The sequence below is a fragment of the Alosa sapidissima genome, chromosome 3 (genome assembly GCF_018492685.1).
Source record: "Alosa sapidissima isolate fAloSap1 chromosome 3, fAloSap1.pri, whole genome shotgun sequence".
NCBI lineage: Eukaryota > Metazoa > Chordata > Actinopteri > Clupeiformes > Clupeidae > Alosa > Alosa sapidissima.
The window spans coordinates 23,284,369-23,311,621 of record NC_055959.1 but is presented as its reverse complement, the minus strand read 5'-3'; the positions used below and the strand labels follow the sequence as shown (position 1 = coordinate 23,311,621).

Genomic DNA, 27,253 nt, shown 5'->3' with positions numbered 1-27,253 from the left:
TGTGTGTGTGTCTCTGACCTGTTGCCTCATGTCTGCGTAGGCCTTCTCAGAGCTGAGCTCCACTTGTCTCTTGAAGTGCTCCACTGCACTCTCAGTCTGCTGGGCCTGCTGCCTCTGGGCCTCCCGCAGTCGGCTGAGCTGCTCCTCTCTCTCTCTGGAGGCACACACACACACACACACACCACCAAGATACATCAGACAAATACACGTTCATATACACATCCATAGGAGCATCTATAGACACTAAATGGAAAATATGCGATTGCAATAGCTCACAAAATTATATTTCAGGAGCTTCACCCACGGTGAATGAAGCCAAATCTCTGTCTGCATGAAACAAATCCTAGTGACACACAAAATAAAATCAGGAAGTAAAGAAAACAAGTTACAGTCCATTTTATTGCTCCCTCCTGAACATTTTTGATCGGTCGGGGACATTTCATGTGAGCAAGTGACAACAGTCATGCACGTCATGTAGCACACTGCTGGCCTTTAAAAAAAAAAAAAAAAAAAACGAAAACAGGCTACAACACAAACGCAGCCCACACTGTCAACAACAAACAATACTCCCAATACCCCCCAATGTGTATCCCTTCCTCTCTTCCTCTTCCTCTCTTCCTCTTTCTCTCTTCCTCTTTCTCTCTCTGTGTGTCTGACAGTGATAGGAGGGGAAAAAGGCGGCAGAAAGAGCTGTCTACCGACAGACAGGTCGACAGCAGAGGGGCTCAAGACTGACAGCTCCAGAACAAAGCCCCCATCTCCACCCCCTCCACCAAATACAAAAGAGATACCAGATTAAAAAGAAAACAAACACACACACACAACAATAAATAAATATGTCACCCACACACTTTGGTTTGTGTAATCTGGACTCTTTTTAATTGACAGCAGGGACTCACTGCGGGCCCACAGACAAAGCCCGGGCGAGTGAAGAACGTCCCCGCGACAAACCGACGTCCAAAGACGGCAGACAGCAAACAGCTCTGCGGATTAAAGCGTTGACACATCCCCCCTCCATTTGGGGGAGAGAGAGAGGTATTTATATAAGCGTGAACGACAGGGGGTTTTAGCTTCAAACGGCTCCTCATTACACACATCAACGTACAGAAGACAATGACGGGGACGCCAATGAGGCGGTTATTGTGCCAGCGCCAGAAAAACCTCCACCGGCTCTTATCGTCCTTCATCCATTCCCCTTCATGTGCTTGTTATTGTTGATCATAATTATCATTAAACCGGCAGCCAAAACAATATGCAAAATAACACAGCAGACAGGAAAATAACAGGAAAGGAAGTAAGCTTTAAAAGGAGGGAATAAGAAAGAACGCTTCTTCTCCTCCCCCCTCTCTCTCCTTTTCCTTACGCGGCCCGGCTTTCTTCTGTGTTATTTTGGTCTCTCTCATGTCTGACATAAAAACATCCCGAAATTGTTTTTTTTTTTTTTTTTTCTTCTTCTTCTTCTTCCACTGCAGTGTTCTGTAGTCTGTAATTATTAATCTAAAGCATGAATGCCTTTAGGGCCAAACCCTGACACAAAACCAACTCTTGGGCTCTGATGTGAAGACACACACAAAGAGAAGACAAAAGGGACAAAAAGTTTGAAGCAATGAAAAACAATGTCACAAGGAAAGAGAGAGAAAGAGAGGGAGAGGGAGAGAGAGAGAGAGAGAGAGAGAGAAAGAGAGGGAGAGAGAGAGAGGGAGAGAGAGAGAACAGCCAAAGGACAGCAGCAAAACTTTCTTCTGCCCTTTTCGGATTCTTCCAACTCGCAGCAAATGTTGCAGCCTTGTATTGCTCAACTTGGCAAGTCACTCAGTTCATAGAAAGAGAAAGTGAGTGTGAGAGAGTAGAGGAGGAGGGAGAGAGAAGGCACACATCTTTATATTCCCATTCAGGACACCATCAGTTACTCTATTCAGTTTTTGGCAGAGAGTGTTGGATAGACAACACCAATGACCTTCCGTGTGGCATCACAGGATGTGCTGTTTACTGATAATACCACAGACCCCTCTTCAGATCTCTGAGTTACCAAGGGCATGGAAGGAGAGGGTGTGCTTCTCTCTCTCTCCCTCTCTCTTTGTGTGTGTGTGTGTGTGTGTGTGTGTGTGTGTGTGGAGTCTCGGTGAAGTGGCAGTGTCTCCTTCTCTGTGTGTGTTCCTGTATGTTTGCGTGTTAGCGGTTGCGGACAGAGGAGAGATGAGATATGAGAAATGAAAGGGCTGTAGGAGAGAAGGAGACCCCAGACAGAGAAAGGAATAAGCGAGGTGAGGGGGAGGGAGAGAGAGAGAGAGAGAGAGAGAGAGAGAGAGAGAGAGAGCGCAACAAGGGAAGCTGCACCGCCTTGTGGGACATAGTGTGCTTTTTTGGGGTCAGAGAAATGGATGGAGAGAAGTTGCAAATTAAAGATGGGCCTTCGCCTCAGAGGAAATCTTCCCATCCCTAAGCAGGCACAAGAGAGGACGAGAGAGAGAGAGAGAGAGAAAGAGAGAATGAGTGAGTGAGTGAGAGAGAGAGGGAGAGAAACTTTAAGGAGAGGTTGACGGTGCTTCCGCCCAGCCACAAGCCAGACAGGAGGGTCAATTTTCCAAAATTGACAAAAACCACAAGACGCCTCGACGTAGCAGAGCAGGACTCCACTGGGGTGCTCCCTCTCTGCTTTCTTTCTCTCTCCCTCCCTCTCTCTCCCTCCCTCCCTCCCTCTCTCTCTCTCCCTCCCTCTCTCTCCCTCCCTCGCTCTTTCTTTCCCTCTCCCTCCATCCCTCTGTTGTGCTCAGACTGCTGGAGATGCACCCTTCAATGACGCAGCCCTCTCTTTGAAAAACGTCCCATTCATTTTCACATTCTTTTTTTCCCCTTTTAAATTTGCCTGAACCACACGCAACTTCCTCCTCTCCTTGGGCCGCCTGACGCACCAGAGCAGACACACAGCCCCAGCAGACAGATTAGAGAAGGCACGGGACTCTAGCTGTGCTGGAAGTACCCCATGAAAGAGCATGAAAAGAGGAAGAGGACATACAGAGTATATTTAGAGTTACATCCTCTACATGAGTATGTGTGTGTGCGTGTGTGTGCATGTGTGTGTAAGGGTGGGGTGGGGGGGTTGTTGTGTAAGGCAATCAGAGTGTGGTGGAGCCTGAGCAAAATATTTACATGCTTCCACACAAAAACATCTACATAAACACACACCTCCAGGAAACAAAATTAGCAGTGTGTAGGTTTCTGTAATGGCAGGTCAATGATGGTGATTACTACGCTTTTCTGCTGTGCAAAATATGGGAGCAGATCTTTAATAAATACTTTAGTTGTCTGTCTCTTTGATGTTCTCATGTTAAAATGGCTTCACTGAAGAATTGGTTGGTATTTTTTGGTGCCTGTATCAAGGAATAGTGTTTTGTTTGGTTATGTAGCTGATTGGATCATAAACTTCCACAGCAACAACGAGAATTGACTGAATAAGTTGTTGGTATTGGTGGTTGCCCGCCACAAGAGTTTGTCTGGTTATAATTGCTGATCGGATCATAGACAGCCACAGCAACAAAGAGGAATGACCAAAGAATTTGTTGAGAGTGGAGAGGGGGGGTCTTGGACACCAAAAACTACTGCTGGAGGGCCTAATTTAGCGAAAAAAGCGATGAAGGAAGGTTGGGCTGGTCTGCTGTTGTTTCTTGTGCATGAAGGTTGCTTTTTTTGCTTTGGTTCTTTAGTTTGGGCATTCAGGCTACTGGCAGCGCATGTGGTACCATGATGGAGAGCCGTTATGAATCCTGGGTACAACATGCAGCGCGCCTACAACTGCCACCAAGCCAACTGTGCATTTTCGCATTGCCATTGTATCCGGCGTCTTGTGGTGTAATGTTAAACAGGTTTGGTTGTTGATTGGCCACTGTGGGAAATCCTCTACCAACAGCACAAAGAAGTTACCATCTCTCCTGTGTGTCCCCGAATAAATGTGAAAGTTGAGGCTTTAGAGAGCCATGGCAGTTTGCACTCCCACAAGAACTCCATGGCAATCTTTAAAGCTCGGGTTCCATCTCTTCAGGCAGTATTAGAGTGTACAGCAGCTCACTAAACTCTCCCAACACCATAACTGCCATAATGATGATAACTGATTTATTAATCACCACTATGTGGATACTGTTTTTAGAATCAATTTAGATTAAGTGTTAGTTAGTATAATTTGTATTTTTGTAATTTGTATTTTAGTATATTTTTATATATTGTATTAAGTGTTAGTATAATTTGTATTTTAGTATATTTAGCATATTCTTTATCTTCTACTGTCCTTACTGCTTAGTTGTGTTTTTATATTATAATTACTCTTTCTGCTGTTAAAGAATGTGTTTGTGTTGTATGTATGCTGCTGAGACCTTGAATTTCCCCTGGGGATCAATAAAGTATCTATCTATCTATCTATCTATCTATCTATCTATCTATCTATCTATCTCTATAATGAAAGTCCGCTTTCAGATATGCACATTTGTTAGATGTTTAAAAGGTATGAATTGTGTGGTGATACGATAGTATTGGCTAAGTAAATGACTATTAAAAATATTGACTCTCTTTTCTTAAATCCATTCTACATGTGGTGCATAATGAAATGACCACTACACACTGTTAATCGTATGTACTGATACATGCTAATTATGTTATGAAAAACATTGTTTAATCTTGGCAGGTAACAAACTATGCCTGTTCTGTAACTTTTTTTCATCTACCAACCACTTTGACTGGTAGGCCAAAAAGTTAATTGTGTTCCCTGCACACACCACACAGACTCATATGGAATGCGTGCAGATCATTGGGTTCCAGTCTGGGGCTGAGGCCAGCATTCTGTGAGCTCATCTTGATGGAATGATAACGAAGCCAGCCAACGATCAAAGGCCCTGAAAAAGGGGCTGCAAAAGAAAAATAGGAGGCAGAGAGTGAGAGGAGAGAGGAAGGGAAGAGAGAAAGAGAAAGAGAGAGAGAGAGAGAGAGAGAGAGAGAAACATAAAAAAAGAAAAGAGTCTTTTTCATCCCGTTCCCCAGAGAGCCTGAGCAGCCTGTGCTCTTAAAAGAGTGATTCCAGCTCTGAGGCCTGAGTGACTGACATGCAAACATGTAAGTGTTCAAAAATAACAGCAACCCAGAGCAGCAAAGAGAGGGAGAGGGGGGGGGGGGGGGGGGGGGGGTGAGAGAAAAGATGAAAACGCTGTGGCAGGGAGAGAGAAAGAGAGAGAGAGAGAGAGAGAGAGAGAGAGTAAGGTGAGGAATGAAAGACAGAAAGTGTTGAGCGATGAAGAGAAAGAATGGGAGGTGGCTGCAGAGGCATGAGTGGAAATGCAATTCTGACTGCTGATAAATACATTGGCAGTTGTACTGTGCAATCTAGACTCTACTCCAGCAGACGTGGTTCTCATGGTCTCCCTCCCTAGTGGCTGGCATTAGGTTACAAAACCAGGCAATTGATTCCTACAGAGTGAATCCCACAGAGCAAGGTAACTCCTCCCTCACTCCAGGCAGATCTTTCAATTGTCAGTTAATCAAACGTCTGTGAAGGAAAGAATCTCAGTTTTCAGTTACAAATTGAGATTCTTGACACAAACCATTCTAAAACTGTCACACTGATGAGTCCACCAGATTCTCATTAAAAAAGGTTTACCAGGACAATGATATCTAGTGTGGACACTTTTTGAGCCCCAAGTTGAACCTCATTTATTTACTTTTGGTCTCTGGCAAGACTCTAAAAGCGCTAGTAAGTAAGTACTAAAGGGGTTTGTAGAGACAACATTTCTCCAGCGTGTTGACGTTGCTAAAGGCTACCACACACTGGCGCCGACATGAGGCACATCCTGCACATCGGCGCCGACACTTTTCACGTCCAATTAGTTAGATTCCACTGTTTTCCGTACAACCCCCAAACAACACCGCCGGACCCTTTCCACGGCCACCGCTTGTATATTACGCTTTAGTTCTTTTTTTTGTCAGTGCCACTCAATAAAATCCATTGTTTATCGAATGCTTTTCAGTTGAACATTTTGGCGCTGGTGTGCGTGGCCATGTTAGAGAAAGTGTTGCCGGATTCATGTCGGCGCCTATAAGCAGTGTACTTTTACAAAAGTGCTTTGGTAAAAAATAGCTTTGTATATTGAATCTGCTACTAAACATTGTATACAAATTAGGCAATTCACACCTATAACATCAAGCCAAGACAATTGTGTGTCGTATATCTCCATTTACTAAGAATTGTAATAAATGTAATAACAATTCAAAGTAAACTTTTGTTTACCTGGATCCCATAGTTGAGTGGAAATGACTAGTTGTGATTCAAGTATAGACTTATGCCTAGGCAAGTTGACTTCCCAGGCACATTACAAAAAAGGCTACAACAAACCAACTCCACCACCTGCAACATCCTCAGGACATCAAACAAGGGAGAAGTGTGCTTGCAACCCACTGGATCTGTTGACCCTGACAAAAGCTGGGGAAGTTCCTCTCACAAAAACCCCCCTCGCGTTCTTGCCACTCTGCCTTGGAAATATCTATGGTACACTCAAATAAACAAAGAGGGAAAGGGAACAGACAAATACAGGGGACTGTTTCCTCCGCATTGTTGAGGTTAGATCAATGGGAGAGCTGTTGGGGCCTTCCGCAGGCTTTGCTTTCTGATGACGAATGACTTGTTCCCGTCAGGCCCCAAGAGGTGAAGGAAGCACACTCAGGGCTTCGGGTTTTGTTTTGTGCTGTGCATGTGTGTGTGTGTGTGTGTGTGTGTGTGTGTGGAACCTTGGGTGGGATCGTGCTCAAGGCCATGCCGAGTGACAGTGCTCGGGGAACCCCTTAAATCAAAGCTGTTTTCCCTGACACTGCACAGACCCTGGCTCCACACTGGGACACCAGACACAGCCAGACTAGGGGTCGTCCAAGGGTTGCAATGTCTCGGTAGCATCTTTAATCATAAGCTGTAGTGCATCTCTATCTTGACATTCTGATCAGCAACTGATGCACGTCTCAAAGTCTAATTTTCCTTAATTTTCCCCCTTTGCAATGGAAGCACGTCCAGCTAATTAAGCTTGATATAACTTGATTTTGTGGCAAATGATCTGGATGGTTGTCGCATATGTAATTTGCTAACTTGTATTTATTGGTTACATGACGCAGGGTTCTGTACTGAAAGAGCTTTGTGAAAACGGTCTGACTGTGACTTTGGCTCTGCTGCCTTCCCATCATTTCACTCCTGCGGTTGAGCCGTTTGCTGATGTAAGCTGATGACTATGACTCATCCAATTAACCGAGGTGTTGAGATGATGTGGTATGAAGTGGCCGTCTTAGCTGGAACTGGTCTGCCTAGTTCTCTCAGGGTTCAGAAGTGGAGGGATCACATTCACATCAGTGCAGCAACCCTATCCAGTCTGCAGTGCTCTTCCTTAATGGGTTACTGAAGCTCCTTGTGGTCACCAATGGTTTACACCTTCTCATGTTACTTCTTTTATTGATAAGCAAATGATGATGTGGAGATGTGCTACGATCTACAGTGTTTCCATGCTGGTTACTACTGGGTTTTACTAATAGTGGAGCTTAACTAATGTTCCTGTAAAATTAATTAGCAACTGCAATTAGCAACAGAGTTTCAAGTGAATCTTGTCTTGTCATCTAGCTATATATAACAGCCAACACTGTCATAAATGGGCAAGTTGCGTTTTGTGTGCCTTAACACTGGACTTCTATGGGGACTTTCTGGGAGTATCAGGGAGGGGTGTATTCACTGCACATATATGCAGACATGCACTTTTCAAGAACGTCAGCAAGTTTAAGCCACATGAGAGACGGCGAGCTCAGCCGAGGAACAGATGGCAGCCAGAGAGGTCAAGAAATATCCCAACACAACTGTATCCGCAAACCATGTTCCAGCCGTGCTCTATCTTTAATGGTCACATGCAATGATGAACAGGGGAATCGGACATAGAAAGAAGAACAAAAATAACCATCAACAGAGCAACCAAGATAAGGCCCAACCTGGTCTTACTGTCCAGTTAAGATGAAAACTGATCCACACACCTATGCTCATAACTGAGATTCCTTAAAGCTCTAACGATTGTCTGTTGAAAAGAGAACAGACGAACAGAGGACCACCGGATCTCATTTGCCGGTCATTGTGAAACTAGACTGGGTTCATTAAAACCCTCTCGTCCATCAGAGAGTTACTTCCCGAAAACACTAACCGTGAAGATGAGGGCATCACGCCATCTCTAGCACGCTAGTGGGACTTCCCAAAGCCAGTTGTTAGTCTGAAATAGTAACGAATGAATGCCCTGTTGGTAGGACTACGCTCTACGCCTCAAAGCCACATCCATCTTCCAACCCAACCCCATCCTCCCCCCTGCTTCCAGCATTTGCACCTTTACCTGCCACCACTCAGGAATGTGTGCAAGGGAGATAAGGAGCTTCAAATGGGCACACCGCACGCGCCTTATTGATTTCCACGCCGGACCCATCTCTGCACATCAAACAAGGTCACAGTGGGTAGAAATCAAAACAGAGAGACTGGGGGGAGTTAAAGACAGAGAGAGAGAGAGAGAGAGAGAGAGAGGGTGTGTGAGAAAGAGAGATAGGAAAAGAGAGTTACAGACTGAGAAAGGGAGCGAGAGAGTGAGTGAAAGAGAAAGAGAGGAGAGTGACAGAAGGAGAGAGTACAAGAGAGGCAGACCAAGTGAAAGAGAGAGAGAGAGAGAAAGAGAGAGGGGAGAGAGTGACAGAAGGAGAGAGTACAAGAGAGGCAGACCAAGTGAAAGAGAGAGAGAGAGAGAGAGAGAAAGAGAAAGAGAGGGGGAGAGAGGGTTCTCTCTGATGACCAAACTGCGGGTTGCATTAGTGTATTAGGGGTCGCTGGGTTCCGCAGGGACAGGAGCTGCTTGATGTGAGGCCCAGAGCCTTTCAGCCTGCAGGCTCACCTGCCTCCTGCAGCATAGGAAACGGCAGCACAAAAGAACAATGACTTCCTTACGCAGAACAAACGCACGCTTTGGCCATGGCTGTAATGTCCAGTGATATCTATGTGGGTGGTGACGCTGAGAGATAAACCAATTATGTGTTACATCTACTATGCTGTGCTTTTCAGGGTTTGTCAGCACCGAACATGTTCATATCCATACCCATAGTCTTGTTCATTTCCTACAAATCCCAAACCACACACTAAAGAGAACTCAGAAACCTTGACACCTGTGGTGTGAAGAGGTAACTGTGTAATTAAAATGTAGTCTCTGTACTGTGCGGCTGTAAGTGGAGTGGACTGCCCCGGACGGAGGCTTGGAGGCTTGGGGGGTGGGATTTAGTGTACGCTGGCAGCAGTCAGATCGCTCTGGAGGTGCCCTTCAGCCCCCACACGCTCCACCTACCCCCTCTGCCCCCGGGGGCTGCAGTGCTGGCTGGCATGGTCAAAAGCTCGCGCCTACGCTCTGCTCCAGAGGTGACTGAATGTGTGTGTTTGTGTGTGAGTGTGTGTGTGTGTGTGTGTGTGTGTGTGTGTGTGTGTTGGGAGTCTGTGTATGTCAGAGCTGAATGAGCATGTGAACAGGGATACGGGTGTATGTGTGTAAAGGGAAAGGTTAATCTACAGTAGCTGCATACATCAACCTCTAATGGCTGTTGCAACGTCAGAAATAATCATTAGAAAGCTTATTTTAATAATCTACCCGGCCCACCGAGATTCTCAAGAGGTTCACTGCTTGTTAGGCCAGTAACACTGTGGCTGTTTGGTCAATCTTTAGAGGAATGATATGATTTTCTGATCGCCCATGTGCTAATTAAGTAGAGATTTTTTTATTTGACAAACCTTGCATGAGATGATGCAGACGTGTTCTGATCCCTTCTCTTACGTGCTGCTAAGAAGATTTGCTTAATGTACATGACATGACTACATGATTTTGATAAATTATTTTATATTGCTGGATTAATTATGATGAAATTATTTTTACATTTCATTAATAGTGCATGCATAGATGTCCTTAATTTGAAAAAACAGAGTGATATTTTTCTATTAACATACCCCTCATTTGTTAGTATAACATGGAGCTCTACTGGGTAATGCAAAATTCAAACCTTTCAAACTCATACCTCTGGCTCTTTAAATAAATCATTGCTGACTAAATCAAGACATTTTTAGAGGATATGTATTTCGCATTACCTGACACTGCAGATGAGTACTTAGCCTACCAGTGCCAGGACAGGCAGCCATTTTGTTATTTTGCCACAACCTGCTTCAACAATCACCCCTTTTCTGAAGGCACCCATCCTTAGATACAGTAGATGCAATGCAGAGCAGCACACCTGGAGAGCGTTAGACACATGTCTAAATGTTCCCTCAAGCCATCTATTTGCTCTTTTTCCACAGCAGCCTCCTCTTTCAGACACCGAGATGTTTGGCAGCTGAGGTTTCAGCAGCTGAGAACAAAGGCAGAGCTGAGGAGAAAATGGCGCTGGGGATGGAGAGGCGCATGGGTGGACGCTCTTAAGTGCAGCCCCGTTCCCTCAGACGCCACGGAGAGAGCTCCTTTTTCTGGGAGTGAATGAACTGCACCTTTAAAATGCCTTCTTGCATTTGGCATGCAGAGGCTTTTCCCTAATGAACTGCTGCTTCTAATGCAGTGCCCTCGCCCCGTATGCTAATGGCCTCTGATGATCAGAAGCGAGCGGATGAAAGAAAATGACTTTGTGTTTTTCTCGCTCTTTTTTTTGGTTGTTGTTTTTTTCCCCCCCTTCCCTGAGGCTTTGTGGTTCTTTGTGTCATTGCTATAGTAACATAAAAGTCAAATTGATACGGCACAGTTCATCTACATGGGGGTGGGAGAATGAGTGTGTCTGTGTTTGTGTGTCTGTGTTTGTGTGTTTGTGTGTCTGTGGTTGTGTGTGTGTGTGTGTGTGTGTGTGTGTGTGTGTGTGTGTGTGTGTGTGTGTGTGTGTGTGTACGTGTTTGTGTATCTGTGTACTGTATGTGTGTGTCTGTGTGAAAGAGCTGCTTTGCTTTGGGGTGGAGGCTTTTTACCCCCACTCCCCCCAACATAAAAACCAACACATTAATCATGAATTCACACAAACAACATACCAGCTGCTGTCCTGTGCTAATCTGTGCAGTCAGAAAGGCAGCAGAGAGAGCGAGATAGACACACACACACACACACACACACACAGTCACACACACATTTGAAGTACATCAATCAGCCTCTTTACGCAGTTTCAGCTCATTTCAATTCCTGCACCAGTCCTCATATCTTTCCTATCAGGCGGAGCACGCACTTAATACTCTCTCCCTCTCCCCCTCTCCCTTCCTCTCCCTCCTGCCACTGGCCTTTGAAGTCCTGGACTGCCTTTAAACGTGGTCAGAGGTGCTTTGGTGCTGAAGCAGGTGCCAGACTGAACTGGGGCAACATGGGCTATACTGGTTAGCAATCAGACTGGCTATTAACAACTGTTGACACTTACCGGTCTCACCCTCCAACAGAGATTTGCCACCACTGTTTGTAAACCAAGGCAACCATCATTTAAATTTTATATCTGCATAAGGTGTTTAACAGCCTGAGGTTTTGCATACAGACCTAATGTATATCAATGAATAACTTGGGGTGTCCCACTCATGCTTGAAATGAGATGTACTCTGCATTTGTAACAAATTCTTTCTGAACTGAACAAGGATTTCCTTAATTCACTCCAGTTGTCGCAGAACGGACATTACACACTCACACTTTCAACAGCTCCGTTTTCTTCTAAAAAGACTTGGAGAATTACCAGCGATAAACTTTAAGCCTGCAGATTAAATCTTGACACAGTCGGAAACCATGGGCAGCGACTGTGTTTTGAAAACCCCTGAAGAAATGAGAACGAGGGTTTTTTTCCAGCTTCCTTTGCCTCTTCTTGATTTGGGTGTTTGGAATCTGTGTGCTTGGCGTTTAATTGGGCAGAACACATTCGGCTCTCATTAGGGCTTCCCTGATCTGAGTGTGACCTGGTAATGTGGTAATGTGTGTTATTAATTACTGCCAGGAATGTGCTTGGGCCCCGGCCCTCTCCGGGTCCCAATGCATGCTGGGACTGCAGCCTTCAGCGCTTCTTGGAGAGGATTTATAGGGATGAGGCGCCCTCGCCGTGGATTATCACCAAAGATGCTAACTGTCTTATTAAGCAAAGAGTTGTTTCTGAACGTGTATTCGAGTCGCGTGGCCTGGGGATAAGACTGGCTTTTCATCTATACGACCCCTAATGTGCAAAGACATTCTGACAGCCATTCATGGGCACGTACAGTGGCTTGCGACCAAGCATTAACAACCTCTACAAGGGCAGGCAGAGTCCTCAACACTGTGCAATCACAACATACCAGGCACTTCAAGCTCGCCCGAGGAGTACGGTATACATCTCTGGCAAGATCCGAGTGAACAAATAGTAAACAAGGGCAAACCCAGAAAGCTGACGTCATCTCAATTTCTGGGGATTTTGGTTGGTTTCTCAGAGTGGTGGTGGTGGGGCAGGGGGAGAAGGAGGAGGTTTAGCATTCAAACATGATTTAACGCCTGTGGTAAGAGCGTGTCAAACGTGGCTACAGCTGCTACGAGTTAAAGCCAAGTGGAAATTCTCCCCCCCCCCTCTCTTTTCCTTGCTCCATTCCGCTCTTTCTCCAACTAACAGACATGAAAGAGCGCCTAGGTATGCCAAGGCCAGACAAACAATACGCAGAGCTCTAATGGGAAGCGTGTGATGTCTCCAGTGCGCATGATAACAGCGCGGGACCAGGCTCCCTTCATAGAGCAGCGCCGTAACACACCGCACTGCGCAGGGCCCTCCTAACGGCTCCCACATCTAACTGCCGCGTTCCGGCGGTCTCACAAAATGGAGGCGGCGGCCGCCACAGACCTGATGCATCCACCAGGGGTCGCTCAATCGTGGCCCCGCAGGACTCAACCTTCACGTCGACAGGATCCTGAGATGGAAGACATGTTTCCAATCAAAAGGGAGTTGCAGCTGTCTAATTTTGCATGGATATTATGAGGAAGAAGCAACCGTTGCTGTTGATCTTCACAACAGTTGGGAGTGCAAAATCACTGGTCACTGGAGAGACAAAACCCAGGGAGGAGGAGACGCGCCGCAGAATCTGCAAATGTTCCATTTGAAGCCAACAGTGGAGGCATTATCTACCCCTAGAGCACTTACCCATGCACTACACCCATGATAAAATCACACAGTAAAAAAGCTCACCTGAGTGCTTCCTGGAGGTCTGCCTCTTTCCTCTTGGCCTCGACACGTTCTCTGTCCAACTCGCTCTGCAGCCCACGCACCTATGTGTGAGAAAGCAGGTGGTGGTGGTGGTGGGGGGGCACACTATGACTCTTCCCTCTCCTCTACCCAGAAGCATCAACAACCACACATTCTGAATGTGTGTTAGACAAGAGCTCAAAATTATGATTCATACCCCAATACATCAATACATATCTCCAGCACAGCAGAGGGTGACCTAAATAAGGCTGTGATGACACCCTGGGCAACAAACAGTTTTTAGTGTCCTCATTGCAACACTGAGTGTGGCACTGGGCCATTGACCCTTTACAGCTAGATAACTAGAGCATCTTTTTTTTAAGTATATTTTTGGGCTTTTTGCCTTTATTTCGTGTGTGGGAGAAAGAGAGATAGTGTGGGATCAGGATATGACCGCAGGTCGGATTCGAACCTGGGTCCCCGTGGGCACTTGGACCCGGACATGGTATGGGCGCTGTAGCCTATTGGGCCACAGCACCCTCCAGATCTTGAGCATCTTTGAAATATCTTGCATGAGAGCAGCAAGTGGGACACTTGCTCTGTATGTCCCTCCAACTCCCCACCCTCTCCAATCACCTAATCACCTCCACGTCCCCATTCCCAACCCTATAGACCCTTTCAACAATAAAAACAAAAACAATGCTTGAACATTCTATTTGGTTCCCAATCTACTTCCTCTGCATTAAGATAACATTTGGAATGTTAAAACGGAAGTCATGTGGGGCCAACTATGATGCTGATAATGGAACTCTCTTGAAAGGGTCTATTCCCTGGAGCCAAACTCTCCTCGCTCTCTTCTCTCCGACTCCTCCACTACCTTACCTCACCTCTGTCCAGCCCCCTGCCCCTACACCACCACCCGTTAGATGACAAGGTGGTGACCCCCCCATCCGTCCGTCCGTCTCCATGTTATTGGGCCTGTGGAGGTGCCTGTGCGCAGGAGGTCACAGGTCAGCTGCCGCACCAGCCGCGCCAACGAGCTGCCCGTGCAGGTGTGCGCCGTGCACATGTGGCAGCCCGGTGCAGATGTGTGAGCGTGGGGAGAACCAGGTGGAGCGTCCGCCCTCGTTATGACTTTGATGATGAATGGATGGGGTGGTGTGTGTGTGTGTGTGGGGGGGGGGGGGGGGGGCATGATCTTTGAAAGCAGAATATGCAGCTGGCTGGTGCAGGAGGGGCCAGGTGTTTGGGTCAAGATCTTGTTGAGTGTTGGCCTCCCCGTCCGACAGGGGCCATTTCATTAAGGGCCTGCTACTTTTATGGCGGCGTGGATGCTTTGAAGCACCTTGAATGGACGAGGAGCTGCTCCGCAGGTCTGAGTAGGGGTGAGTGAATTACCAAGGGCCGTTAAGTGCGCCTCAGACAACAGTGACAATCATTGGTCACCGCTCTCGCTCTCTCTCTCCCTTTGTCCTCTTTCTTTTTTTACTGGGTTACCCCACTTGACCCTCTGAGGGACCCGGCTCCTCCATAAAGGGCTTCTGGGAAAATGTGTTTTATGAGTTGAATGCTACTTTGAACAAGGAAGAGGTACAAAATCAAAGCAGATTTAAACTACTGAGGCCAAAGGGCTGACTTTCATCTCAACTTTTAAACTAGGCCTCTTGTGTTTAAAGCTGATTACCGGGAACAAGGCTAAGAGAGGACCTCTTTCATTCTGTGGCATTCAATAGAGGCTCTAGAGATTAGATGTTTGCTGTTTTGAGGACAGTTCCCTAAAACCCATCCTCATCCAAACGACAAACACACGCACCTGAAAGGAATGACAATGAGAATGTATATGTGTGTATGTGTACCTTCTTTTCGCTATTGAAATGCAAGTCAGCCATCTCCTTCTGAGCCTGAGTCTCCTGATCCTGAAATACAAATGTTATTATGTCTGTGTGTGTGGGACTGCATAAAGAGGCAGAAACACAGTGTAGAATGGAAGTATGTATTCTAGATGTACCTCTAGATAAGAGCTCAACATTATCATTTATTCGTCAATACATCAATACATACTGTATGTCCAGCACAGCATAGGGTGACAGGAACCAGGTTTTGAGTTTCATGTGTCTTGTGAGTATCTCCTTTGAATGTAAGTGTGTATGTACAGTGACCATCTTGGATGAGTGTATTGTGGATGGGACATCTGTGAGAGGCTCACCCTGATCTGCTTCTGCCTGCGATGCTCACTCTCCTGAAGCTGCTCCTTCAGCTGGGCCACAGTGCCCTCCAGCCCCTCGATCACCTCAGATGCCTGCACACAGCCAGTCAACACATCTTTTTAACACTTCACTTTAAACAATCTGCTTTGCAGTGAAAATATTACAGTATAAATATTCGACACACCGGTTTTGAGACTACTGAGAGAGAGAGAGAGAGAGAGATCAATAAGGCAAGGCAAACAAGGCACACGTAATTCTTAATGGGTATAGTTCACCACTGGAATCCAATACCCTTTTTGACAAATTCAGCTGGCTGTTCCTTACAGTCATCTAGCTGTCCGTTCTAGGTGTGCACACAAAAGAAACCTCAGTAACCTTTGACTTGAATCTCAAACTGTGCCTTTAAGTGTGCTCCAAAACAAAAAGATTTAGTAGAAACGTGAAGGAAATGTGAAATGAAAATTTGTGTGACCTGGTGAGGTTCTGTGGTAGATCATATTTTTTGGTATACCATTGGGCTTCCCTGTTACCGCTCAATGCTGCTTAATACTTGAAATGGAGATACCCAATCCTACCACCACTACGGCCTGTGTCTAAACCGCACCAAATACTTACCTTAGCAGTAGAGAGCGTGTGCTCCTTCTGGTAGTGGCTGAGGTCTGCCTCGTGGTTGGCCTTGAGTCTGCGCAGGCCCTCCTCATGTTGCTCCATCTGCTGTTCAGCCTCCCTCTGCAGCTGGGTGCACCTGACCCCCACCACAACACACAGACCCGCACTCACATTCAGTTACACAGATGAAGGACTGAGCTTTAAAGGAACCGTATGTAAGAAAAATATTTCAATTAATCATAAAATGGCCCTGATATGTGACTAGACATTAAGAAATCATGTTCATTTCAAATACTTATATCACTGACAACAGTAGTCCGGCCAGGATATTGTCATTTAAAAAGTGAAGTTGCAGCCCTCAACTGATGTTGATGTTGTGTTTTGCATGTCATGTTGTGTTTTGGCCTGATGCACCACCCTCCACCTACCTACTAATCACAAAGTCAGTAGTGTTTTGCCATCAGGGTTGGCAACCTCGAGTCAGGGGGGAGGGGGGAGGGGATACAGCGCTCTTCAGTATTTTGAAAGTGATTGCAGTACCAGTTTTGGCCACAATCTTACATATGGTTCCTTTAACTCAAGGCAGGTCGCTTTTCAGTTATTCTATGCCTATGTCTGCGTGTGGACATGAGAGGCGGTGCAAGGACATAAGAGTAAAATAACAGGCTAAGCTAATTTAACATACCACTATACTATTTACTATATTGTACATAAAATACATTCCTTAAATGTGACAAATGCTAAACATCTTGTAAACAGTACTCAACATGTCCAGCTAAACCCTTCATAGAACATGTCCTCCTAAGCCCTTGCACCAGTGATGTCAGGTTAGATGAGGTTACCTGCGGTTAGCCTCCTGCAGCTCGGAGCTGATGGTGGCGATGTGGATCTCCAGCTCGGCCTTCTCCTGGGTGACCCTCTGGCGTAGGGCGTTTCCGCTCTCCACCTCCAGGGTCAGCTGCTTGACCCGGGCCTCCAGCTCCCGTGCAAGCTGCTCCTGATGACATCCACAGACATCCAACCAATTTAACCCATCTCCCTATTCATGGTGCATCCAAATTTAAATAGTCTATGGCGAACATTGCATGCATGGTGATGTTTTAGGGACAGTTGAGCATGGATTAAGCCTATTTATAGATTAAAAGACAATTTCAATGAGGATCGCCACTTATTTTAGGACTGGAATTAATTAATGTCCAGGAAAATGATCCCTAGTCTTATTTTTTTGAAAGTCCTCCACTAAACCGATGCAATCAACAATAAAATAAAAAAAAGCATTAGGGAGACTGTGGGCGTAAAGTAATAGTAAAGTAGTAGCATTAACATTTGTATTATTCATAGTAGTAGCAGCACCAGATGCAGGGCTTTTGAAGTGCCAATATGCTTTCACACAGAATTCCTCAATACGTAACACTGTACTCACTAATGCAATTGCATTACAATCATTTGAATATGCAAGATAACTCATTAAGGATAAAATTAGAGGTAACATCACATAAATATGGTTGGCAACTGCACCCATGATGAACAAACAAACAAAAAATAATCCTGTGCGAGCATCATGCCCTGTACTGAACAAAAGCTTAAGCAGCAGCTGCCTGTCTCTGGGGGTTTGAGCAGTAAACTTCAGGGAAGCCAAGATCTGAGTGCCACGGAACAGAAAAAGTTCAATCTGAAAGGAACTGCTGCGCCTTTTGAACTACACAAAACTCTGCATGCAAGGAAGGAGGAAAAAAAGGCACCCTTGATGTTTAAGACGCATCTTAACAAACTCGTCTGAGCACTGGTTTCTTCAGATTCTTTTGGGTGCCCCCCCCCCCCACCACCACCACCCCAACAAACCATCCTCCACTCCCCCAAATCTCCCACCCCTTCTCACTTTACTTTTGCAGGAGAATACACTCCAGAATATATGACTAGACAGGGCTTATTTTAAGACCATAGAAGCCTCTCTACATGTGTGTGTGTGTGTGTGTGTGTGTGTGTGTATGTGTGTGTGTGTGTGTGTGTGTGTGACTGTGTGTGTGTGTGTGTGTGTGTATGCGAGAGAGAGCTAGCACACATGTGAGTACTTCTTACAATGCATTTTGAAATCTCTTAATCAAAACCAGGCATGCTCGTTAGAAACCGACGCCTTCCGATGATTTACGCCCTCATCTTTTAATCAGCTGAAGCACACGCCTGTCAAGCTCCATCAGGGGCGAGAGAAACGCATCCTCTCTTCCCCTCTCTCCCCCCCTCTCCACAGCCGGGCTGGTATGGAATGTACTGTAGGCTGACTGATGCACGGGCTAATGGCAGACAGCTGGGATCCAAGATGGAGGCCTGCAGCTCTGGGAGCCGAGTGCAGGAGTGCTGATCTGAGGCCTGTGCTGTCTGGTTGGGGTAGGGCCCTGGCATTTGGACGGCTGATCTGAGGCCTGTGCTGTCTGGTTGGGGTAGGGCAGCATAATGGACTCAGCAGCAAAGATTAGCGCTGTCAGAATATGAGAGGCTAAAGACTCAGACGCTCGGGTGAACAGCTAATTGAGCCGATGGGGTAAAAAGCCTGCCGACAAATTGTTTTTCGAGTGTGGATATTATTACATGGCGTTTCAGGCGTTGTCATTTCAAACATTCAGTGAATTAGGAGAGGCATAGAGTATGGTGAGACCTCAAAGCCAATGAATCAAAATACAAATCAAAGTTTGCATATTCACCTTATGTGTTCACCACTTCAATTCACTTTTATTTGTTTGCCTTAACAGAAATGCTGGAATCCACCCAGATCCTCATTCACCATCCACTCTTCACTTCAGGTTGTCGTCTTGTCAGGCACGCATAGCTCCCTGAGACGCATGATAACTGTCAGCACGCGTGAGCATCAGCTTGATTTCACATGTCTCTTGTGTTATTGGAACAGACTGGACTGCTGGTCAGACAACCAAGATGGCTGCCCTTCTTTATTAATTTCATAGTGCATGGCATATTTCCTACAACGCCATGCAATACCAAACAAGAGACTACAGCTGGAGGGGAAAAAAACGATATGATTCAGAGTGACCAGCATGGAATGCCACTGATGCACTCAGCAAGTACAATGGGCTTTCTTTCTCTGCAGATGAATTTGATAGGAGTCACACATAATTGATTATGTGCGATTCATCTGTGCATTTGTAATACAACCACAAACACTGACTAGTTTAAGGAGCCCAATTGGATTCCTGCAGAGCGTTTGTTCTCAGGTAACACAATCCAACTCTTCTTTTTCTTTGTCTTGTTCTGGATTTGTCCTGGTTTTTTTCCTGTTGGTTTACACATCCCTGAGTGACAGGGGTTTTCTACCTCATACGAGTCTTTAGAATATCAGATATCTGCACCAGTGAGAGCACTTCAAACGCTCTGGAGAAAAATATGTACCACGTTCATTGCACAAAAGAATGCAAAGGATGCTATCTCAATCAATCTTCCGTCCAAGCTGGTTAGCAATGCACTCGTGATTGCTTCCACCGGCTTGAGCTTGTTTCCTCCTCTGAAGTCTCCTCCAGTGAAACCTTTAAAGCATGATATTTCTTTCTCTGCCTCAAAAGAGGCCATTATTCCTGGATGCGCTAAAAAATCATGCATGGACAAACTTTGGGCAGACAGGAATGTTACAGAGGATCCCATTCTGGCAACCATGTAACCGCAATTTGGCAACCGCAACACCTGAAAGTGAGGATGCGCAGGTAAAGCTGAGACTGAAATCTCGAGTGCTAGTTGCATTATGCATGCATTTTGAGGGGGGAAAAGAGAAAACGGACGCCACTAAATTGTTTCTGTCTGGCAAAGCCTGTTCATTTATCACAACAACAGCGCTGGTGGGAAACCCAACCTGGCAAAAAAGAGCATGCAAAGTCTCTCATATGTACAAAGACGAATACCCATCAAATTCCTCTCCACTGGATAACTGCATTTACAAGGAGGATGCGGAGGGGGGTTGAGGGTCCAAAAAAAAAAAAAGAAGGAAAAAAAAAACACATCTGTGACATCACAACCCCCTTCCTGATGTCTTTGAAAAAAAGCTTCATTTATTTTTCTGAGGGGGTGAGTAAAAAAGAGCTGAATGAAGACATAAAAAGAAAGATAAAGCAAAGCTATCAAAGGCTGGTGGAACATCAAACAGAGAAGAGAATGTGTGTATGTGTGGGGAGGGGGGGGGGGGGGGGTATCAGGCCTTGCCTCTGGCTTTGGTGGAGGTGGACGGGGGGGACTAGAGGGGTTGGCAAAAGGGTTGAGGTACCTCCAGCTCCTCGCCTCAGCTGACAGCCTGATGACTGGAGGCCAGACTGGAGCGCGTCTGGGTGGAGTGGATGGGGTGGGGGTGTGGGGTTGTGGCAGACAGGGTCTGCGTGGAGGCTCAGGTGGGCGGCACTGGAAAGGGTCACTCCTAAACCAACATGTGAGGGAGGAGTGGGGCAAGCTCATCTCCGACGACACAGGTTCCTTTCATCTGCGGCCCTGTCTGGGTGCGTGCCGCGTTTAATTATTAAAGAGAGAGGGGGCTGCTGCGCTGCTGGGGCTTGTGGAGGTGGGGGTAGTGGTGGAGGTGAAGGGGGATGTGTATGGACCTCGTGCTTGTCCATTGAAGCTGAGAAATTCCAGACTGCTGACAGACCCTGGCCACCTCACTGCACCTTGCTGATACTTGTGAGGACTGCTGAATGCTAAATGGCTGAAAATGCTAAAAAGAGGTCAATTATCTTGGGGGCGATGGGAGAGACCCCACCCCCCAACCCCACACACACACACACAAACACACTAACTTTGGCTGTAGCACCCCATACCCCAAAAATAAACAGGTTCCTACAAAACCAAAACACCCTCCCTCCTCTACTACAAGGTCAGTGGCCACAACATGCTCTTTGTTTTGGTGTGTGTGTGTGTGTGTGTGTGTGTGTGTGTTCTACTCAAGGAGGGGGAGAGTGCTACATTTAGGAAACCAGGAAAAATGAAAGAAAGAAGCCAGAGTTTCAAATAAGAAACAGTCCAACACACTCAGAAGAGTATTGTGGCTAATGTCTAGCCACAACACCTCATCAATGTACTGTTGAGATGTTTGGAAATGATGGTTATCTGATACCATTTTACTGTTTAACACTACGCTCGAGACACTAACTCACTTACTCTAGTAAGCCCTTCCAAACCCTGCCCTGGAACCAACCCCCAACACATTCAGATACATACACACACACACACACACACACACACACACACACACAAGTCTCACAGCCAAAACAAAGAAGGACATACATCCAGAACAGACTACACCCAATAAAAACGGAGCTTGTACTTAGCCTCCCCCCACCCAAAAGCCTAGGCGATAAATGGCGATATGGGGCCTGACGCGGCACGGAGGTCTGGTGGAGGATCCCGGCTCACCGTGATCTGGGTCTGGCTGCTGTACTCCACCTCCATCTTGGCCAGCCTCTGGTTAGTGTCCTCCAGCAGCTCCTGGATGTTCTCCGTGTGCTTCTTCTGCAGCTCAAACTTGGCCTGCTCCATCTCAGAGACGGCCGCGTGCAGCTGCCAGAGGGGTCAGAGGTCACATGATCAACCCCAACCCTACAACACCCACCAAGGCCTCTGCATTTAAAGATTCTACAGGTGCAGAAATGCAGAGAAAGGACAGCCTATTTGATCTGTTTGAGAAGATATGATGTAAGTTGGTTGATATGGATGTTACATGCCTTCAGAGTTTAGGCTGTAACCTGTCTACATTAAGCCGGGTAAATAGAAATACACATATTTGAGGTGAAAACATTTTCGTAATGTTTTTCAAAAGTTTTGCGCCCACCGGCAGAACACTGAAATGCCATAAAAGTGAGTAACATTTGGGTATCTCTCCTGAGGGGTCTTTCCCTCTCTATTGATCTGTCTCCATGTGCCATGTAGGCCTCTTACCTTCTTCTCCCACTCATTCCTCAGGGAGTCTGCACTCTGCTCAGCCATCTTCTTCAGCTCGGTGATTTGCTTCTCCTTGTTCTCACGGATGACCTGAGACTCACGGACCAGGCTCTGGACTGTAGGAGGACGCATTGACAAATGACACAGTGAAGAGTCCCAAACAAATGATATAGCTCATAACTATCTCTTCCACGAATTAGTCACTGTGCATTACAGTGCATTTTCCTCTGCTTTTTTTTTAACAAGCACAATCTACTGAGTGTGGCAACTAGGAAGAGCCATCATGGCCGGTCTCTAGTGTTTGGGTTTTAGGGAGCTGTAAAAGTATATCTTTCCCTAAAGGGTTGATTCCTTGCAAGTCTTACAGTTAGTACTTTCTCTTTGTCCCGGCCACCCCTCACCCTCGCACCTTTTTTATCCAGCGTCCGGATCGTCTCCTCCGATTCCTTCTGCTTGCTTTTGAACAGACTCTTCAGGTCCTCCATCTCTCTGTTCTTGCGTTCCAGAATCTGAACCACAAAGCACACACACACATTTCAACACGTGATTTTATACAAAAACATGCAATTTGGTGATTGAATCTGTCCAAAAGCATTGTGACACGGAAACCTGTGGGGTTTTATAGCCCACAGTCATGCAACACAGTGTCCCATATGACACACTCAGACAGATCAAACTGACATGTGTAGCACTGCGGCAGACCAAAGTGCTGTGTACCATGCTGAGTAACAGCCATCTTGGCTTAACTTGCGGGAAAGACAAAGGCATTTACTGGACAGGACAGACCATCTCTGAACGTCAGAGTGGTTAATGTTCTGAAGTGGTTGGCAAAAAAACAAAGGGAAAAGAAAGAGGTTGGACCCTTATGATGCCATGCCACGTCATATGGCCCAGATATGAGCGCCTATCTCTGCTTTCAATTCCTGCTTCATCTGGGCAGCACATGCAGCAGTCGTCTGAGAGATGCTCCACAGTTCTGATGGAGAGTGGAAAACATTCTTATGCAGAGCCATGACTACAACAGGGCGGAGGGGGAGAGGGAGAGAGAGAGAGAGAGAGAGAGAAAAAAAACCTCTCTACACCCCCCTCCCCATCTCGCCCCTACACCCAAAGTCTAAGCATGTCCAGCATTCTGTGGCAGACACTTGCGTCTTTGGAGGGGAGGACGATCCCTTTAACCCTCATCATCGGCTTGCCACTAAGTATGTTATCTGTAACTGCCGCTATAATACTCCAGACCCGGAACGATAGCTATATTATTCCCCAGAGGGGGATAACCAGAGGGAGATATCTGTCTCTCTCTCTCGTTCTCCATCTCTCTCTCTTGTGCGTGCTCTCTCTTTTCTAAATCCTACCCTCCCTCTCCGCCGTACTCGTGCAGACAAATCCTTTGCCTTTTGCCTCCTAAGACTGGCAAAGCTGTCAAAGTAAGTATGTATCTTTTCTTTCAGGAAGAACTGGGAGATGGGGGAGACAAAAGAGGACTTGTTCAGAGTTTCCATCGTCTGTCCTGTAGAATACATTCTGTGATGATTTAGAATAATTAGGAGGATGGATGTATATAGGACACCTCGCACGTCCACACAGTCATAATCCAACTATATTAGAATCCAATTCTGCAGTTTCAGTTTGACAGCTATTTATTTTCTGATGAATCTATCTGACTCTATACTAATAAATTATGTTGGTATCCTCTCTAAGTCTCTAAAGCTCCCTGCAGATCACGCCCATGAGAACACCCCATTATCAATCTTTCCTTCTCTCTCTCTCTTTCTCTCTCTCTCTCTCTCTCTAACAGTCTTCCCATTGTGTCGGGTGCGGGCGAGCCCTCTGTTATTGTTCTGCAGATGCCGAGCTGCTGCCACTTTGATGTGGTATGAGGAATGTTTGGGGGTTGGAGGGGTGATGGGGAAGAGAGGCCGGGGTTGGAAGATTCTGACCCTTGTTATGCTCGCTCTGCAGACGAGCTCCATGGCTTTAGAAGACAGACAGGAGCAGGAGACGGACCGCGCACAAACAGTGAGCTAACACAGGTGACAGCAGCTACATGAACAAACATTTGCTAAATGTTTTTGAGAACATACGGCAGGCTGAGAGTGCAAATAAGACCAGACGGATGACTGGGTTGCGCGGCGTATCATGTCGGGGGTGGGGGGGGGGGGGGGTTCTTACAGAGGCAGGGGCTGCCGTCCCTCCCATTAGACCAGGGAGCATGCTTTGGTCAGGCGTGTGCTGGACACGGCCCCGTTTTCAAAGTGCCTCGTCCTCCGAGCCCAGAGAGCGAGCGCAGCCCTTTTTTTTTTTTTTTTTTGACCCCTCCTGGAGGGCAGGCGGAACAGACACCTGAGCAAATATTGACATCCCTGCACCAAATGGCTTTGAAGTGGAGGAAAAAGCACATGGCTCACATCAACACACAAACACTTGGGTCCCCACAGGGCCCGTGCCACCCCTGTGTGCTGAGAACAAACTGTGCTGGGGGGGGGGGGGGGGGGGGGGGGCGAGAAAAAAAGCCAGAAACAGGACACCATGTACCGCCACAAGGGCAGAGAGAAAGGCCCGTACTCAACACCTATCTGCTGTGGCGGTCACCCGATGGGCACACACACTGTTTACACTCTCACACAATGGTTCTCCAGCAGATGAATGAGCACTTCTCTCAGAAACCACTGATAACCAAGAGACTTCAAAAGGGACAAAATAATGGCTCAAAATGGAGCCGCACTGTACAGCTCAATGAAAGCAAAGGGGTGCTGTTGCTGACTGCAGTGATAGACAGACCAGAAAAAAAACGAGAGAAAAAGAAAGAAGTGAGAGTGAGCGGCAGCAAAATAGAGAGAGACACACAGCGTTGTTGAAGTGACCATTTGCCATGGAGCACAGAGTCTGTACTTGAAAACAAAGTCTCTGTAATGCGCTGCCGAAGACTCTCCTTGGGGAGGGGAGAAAAAGTGCCCTGCCAGTCACGGAGCCCATCGACAGACCATTTCCCTGTTTGTCTGTCCGACAGAAGTGCACTCGGAGGATGAGCCCCCTCGGCCAGCCCCCAAAGGACAGGGTGACGGGAGATGAAACCACTTGCCGTGGGCATGGCTGTGGACACATGCTCATTCTGTTGTGAGTGGGGGGATGGCAAAACGTGGACAGACACATAGGTACACACACAAAACACACACAGTGTTGACGTGTGCATTTAGAGTGTTTTATTAGTCATTTCTAATGCCCTATGAGAAAGTGAGAAAGCTCTATAATGTGGTCTTACATGTGGTCTTAAACTACAACTCAATTCAGTTACCAAGACTGAGCAGCCTTTGGCTATGTGAATACTGACCCAGCCACCTGGTATGGTGGCCAGTCAAATGGCCAAGCCACTCGATCCCGGCGGCGCCTCCAAAAAGCCCCGGTTCGAGTGTCAGCAGTCAAAACTCCAAACCTGCTCTGTAAGACAATAGAGGAGGGACTTCCAGATGGCTCCAGTCACAAAGACGTCTCTAATCACTGGTAGCTCTTTATTTAAAAAAAAAAAAAAAAACGCATTTCACTGATCTGTCGTGTGTATCAGAGGATTTCAGATGCTGTTCTATCATTATCCTCTTCTTTACCTGACAGACAATGACCGCTTCTCCTCTTCATCCATTATGCATGGGCCAGATAATTAAAATGTAGCTTTTCTTTGAGCACCTTTTCAAGGGATGGTTAACCCCCCCCCCCCCCCACCACCACCAACACACACACACACACACACACACACGCATACACACACTCCCTTTTGCTTTTTCTTCTTGTCCTTTGAAGCAGTTAAAAGTGGAGTTGGGCGACACATGACGCTAATCACCTCAGACATGGGCTGGAAACGATCTGCGCGCAATTAGGGGAGGCTTTCAGCGCAATGACAAAACCTTCAAACGGTCCGGAGATGTTTTAGAGGGTTTGCAGGTGGAATATTGGGATGGGGCGGGGGGGAGGGGCGTGTCACCAAGCCACCCATCACAGAGTTGGAGCCAATCAGAGGGCTCGGAGGATTTGGAGGCGGGGGATATGGGGGTGTTGGGTGCGCGCGTCGGGGAAGCGGGACCTTTGGATGGGTGAGGGGGTCACTGCGCCTCTCATTGTGCAGATGGACCCAATTGGTGCACACAAGAGAGATCAAAGAGACGGAGTGCAGGAGAGAGAGAGAGAGAGAGAGAGAGAGAGAGAGAGAGAGAGAGAGAGAGAGAGAGAGAGAGAGAGAGAGGTCTGGCTACCTTCTGGACATGCTCGTCATGTTTCTGTTGCAGCTGCAGCTTCTCCTCCTGGTGCTTGGCCTCCAGGACTTTGGCCCTCATCTCATTGCTCTGAGACAGAGAGAGAGACAGACAGAGACAGAGAGACAGAGGCACAGAGAGAGAGACAGAAGAGAGAATCAGCTTGTGAGCCAGATTTAGCTGGGCTAAAGCCCTAAGCCATGGCTCCATTTGTTGCTTCCTGCCACAGCCCAGCATTGCCTTATATTGGCACAATGCCGCAATCAGTTTAACATGGTACACACAGTCCCAGAAATACACTTCATACAAACACATGTGATGCACTGCATTTAATCAGCGTGATAGCACGCTCTAATTGCATTGAAGATACAGCTACCACACAAAACACGGACTGTAGCCATTTGCCTCTAGGTACCCATGTTCCTACAATAGCATGGTAAATTTAGATCAAAGGCGTTGAGCAAGGCAGATTTACAATCATACCCACCAACACAATTGAGATCACATTGGCTATAGATCTGGCTTTCCACATGAGCCTTTGCTTAACAAAGTGTTCAGCATGTGTGTAAGTTCAGTTCAGTGTACGCACACATTTTGTTCAATAATCTTTTAAAGTCATGACACAGATATCTGCAAGGTGAGCCCCAAAAGGAATGGGCATTTCTGTCTGGCCTCTGACTAACCAGACAGTCCAGTGTGTGTGTGTGTGTGTGTGTGTGTGTGTGTGTGTCTGCTCAACCCTCATGTGTGTGACCTTTGCGTTTTCTGCTCAGTGGCTGCGATCACACACTTAACACATTCCGCTGGAGCAAAACACTCCTAGAGAGAGAGATGAAGGCAGCGAGCCCATCTGTTCCAAGAAAAACAAATGATTCAACACAATTCTCTCTGTCTCAGCCTGATCAACACACACACAAACCAAACAAATGTTCTCTTGATTCAATACACTTGTGACCTGTAACCAAAGCATGGTGGAGCAACAGTCATTACATTTTTTGCAACACTACACACACACACCACTATTTGTGAGGCAATATTGAAAGTGCATGT

The 27,253-nt window shown here is 46.6% G+C and overlaps 1 protein-coding gene across 2 annotated transcripts in view; it reads right to left on the bottom strand.

The window, feature by feature from the left end:
• The window catches only part of cep112 (centrosomal protein 112), a 110,350-nt gene that overhangs the window by 62,977 nt on the left and 20,120 nt on the right, over positions 1-27,253 (bottom strand). For both annotated transcript variants that reach the window (XM_042085646.1, XM_042085647.1), the window contains exons 8-17: positions 26,204-26,293; positions 22,369-22,468; positions 21,957-22,075; positions 21,435-21,578; positions 16,877-17,031; positions 16,041-16,170; positions 15,425-15,517; positions 15,075-15,134; positions 13,222-13,301; positions 19-154 (exon numbers count right to left, since the gene is read on the bottom strand). In XM_042085646.1, the coding sequence (XP_041941580.1) occupies positions 19-154; positions 13,222-13,301; positions 15,075-15,134; positions 15,425-15,517; positions 16,041-16,170; positions 16,877-17,031; positions 21,435-21,578; positions 21,957-22,075; positions 22,369-22,468; positions 26,204-26,293 (1,107 nt within the window). The remainder of the gene's footprint in view (positions 1-18; positions 155-13,221; positions 13,302-15,074; positions 15,135-15,424; positions 15,518-16,040; positions 16,171-16,876; positions 17,032-21,434; positions 21,579-21,956; positions 22,076-22,368; positions 22,469-26,203; positions 26,294-27,253) is intronic.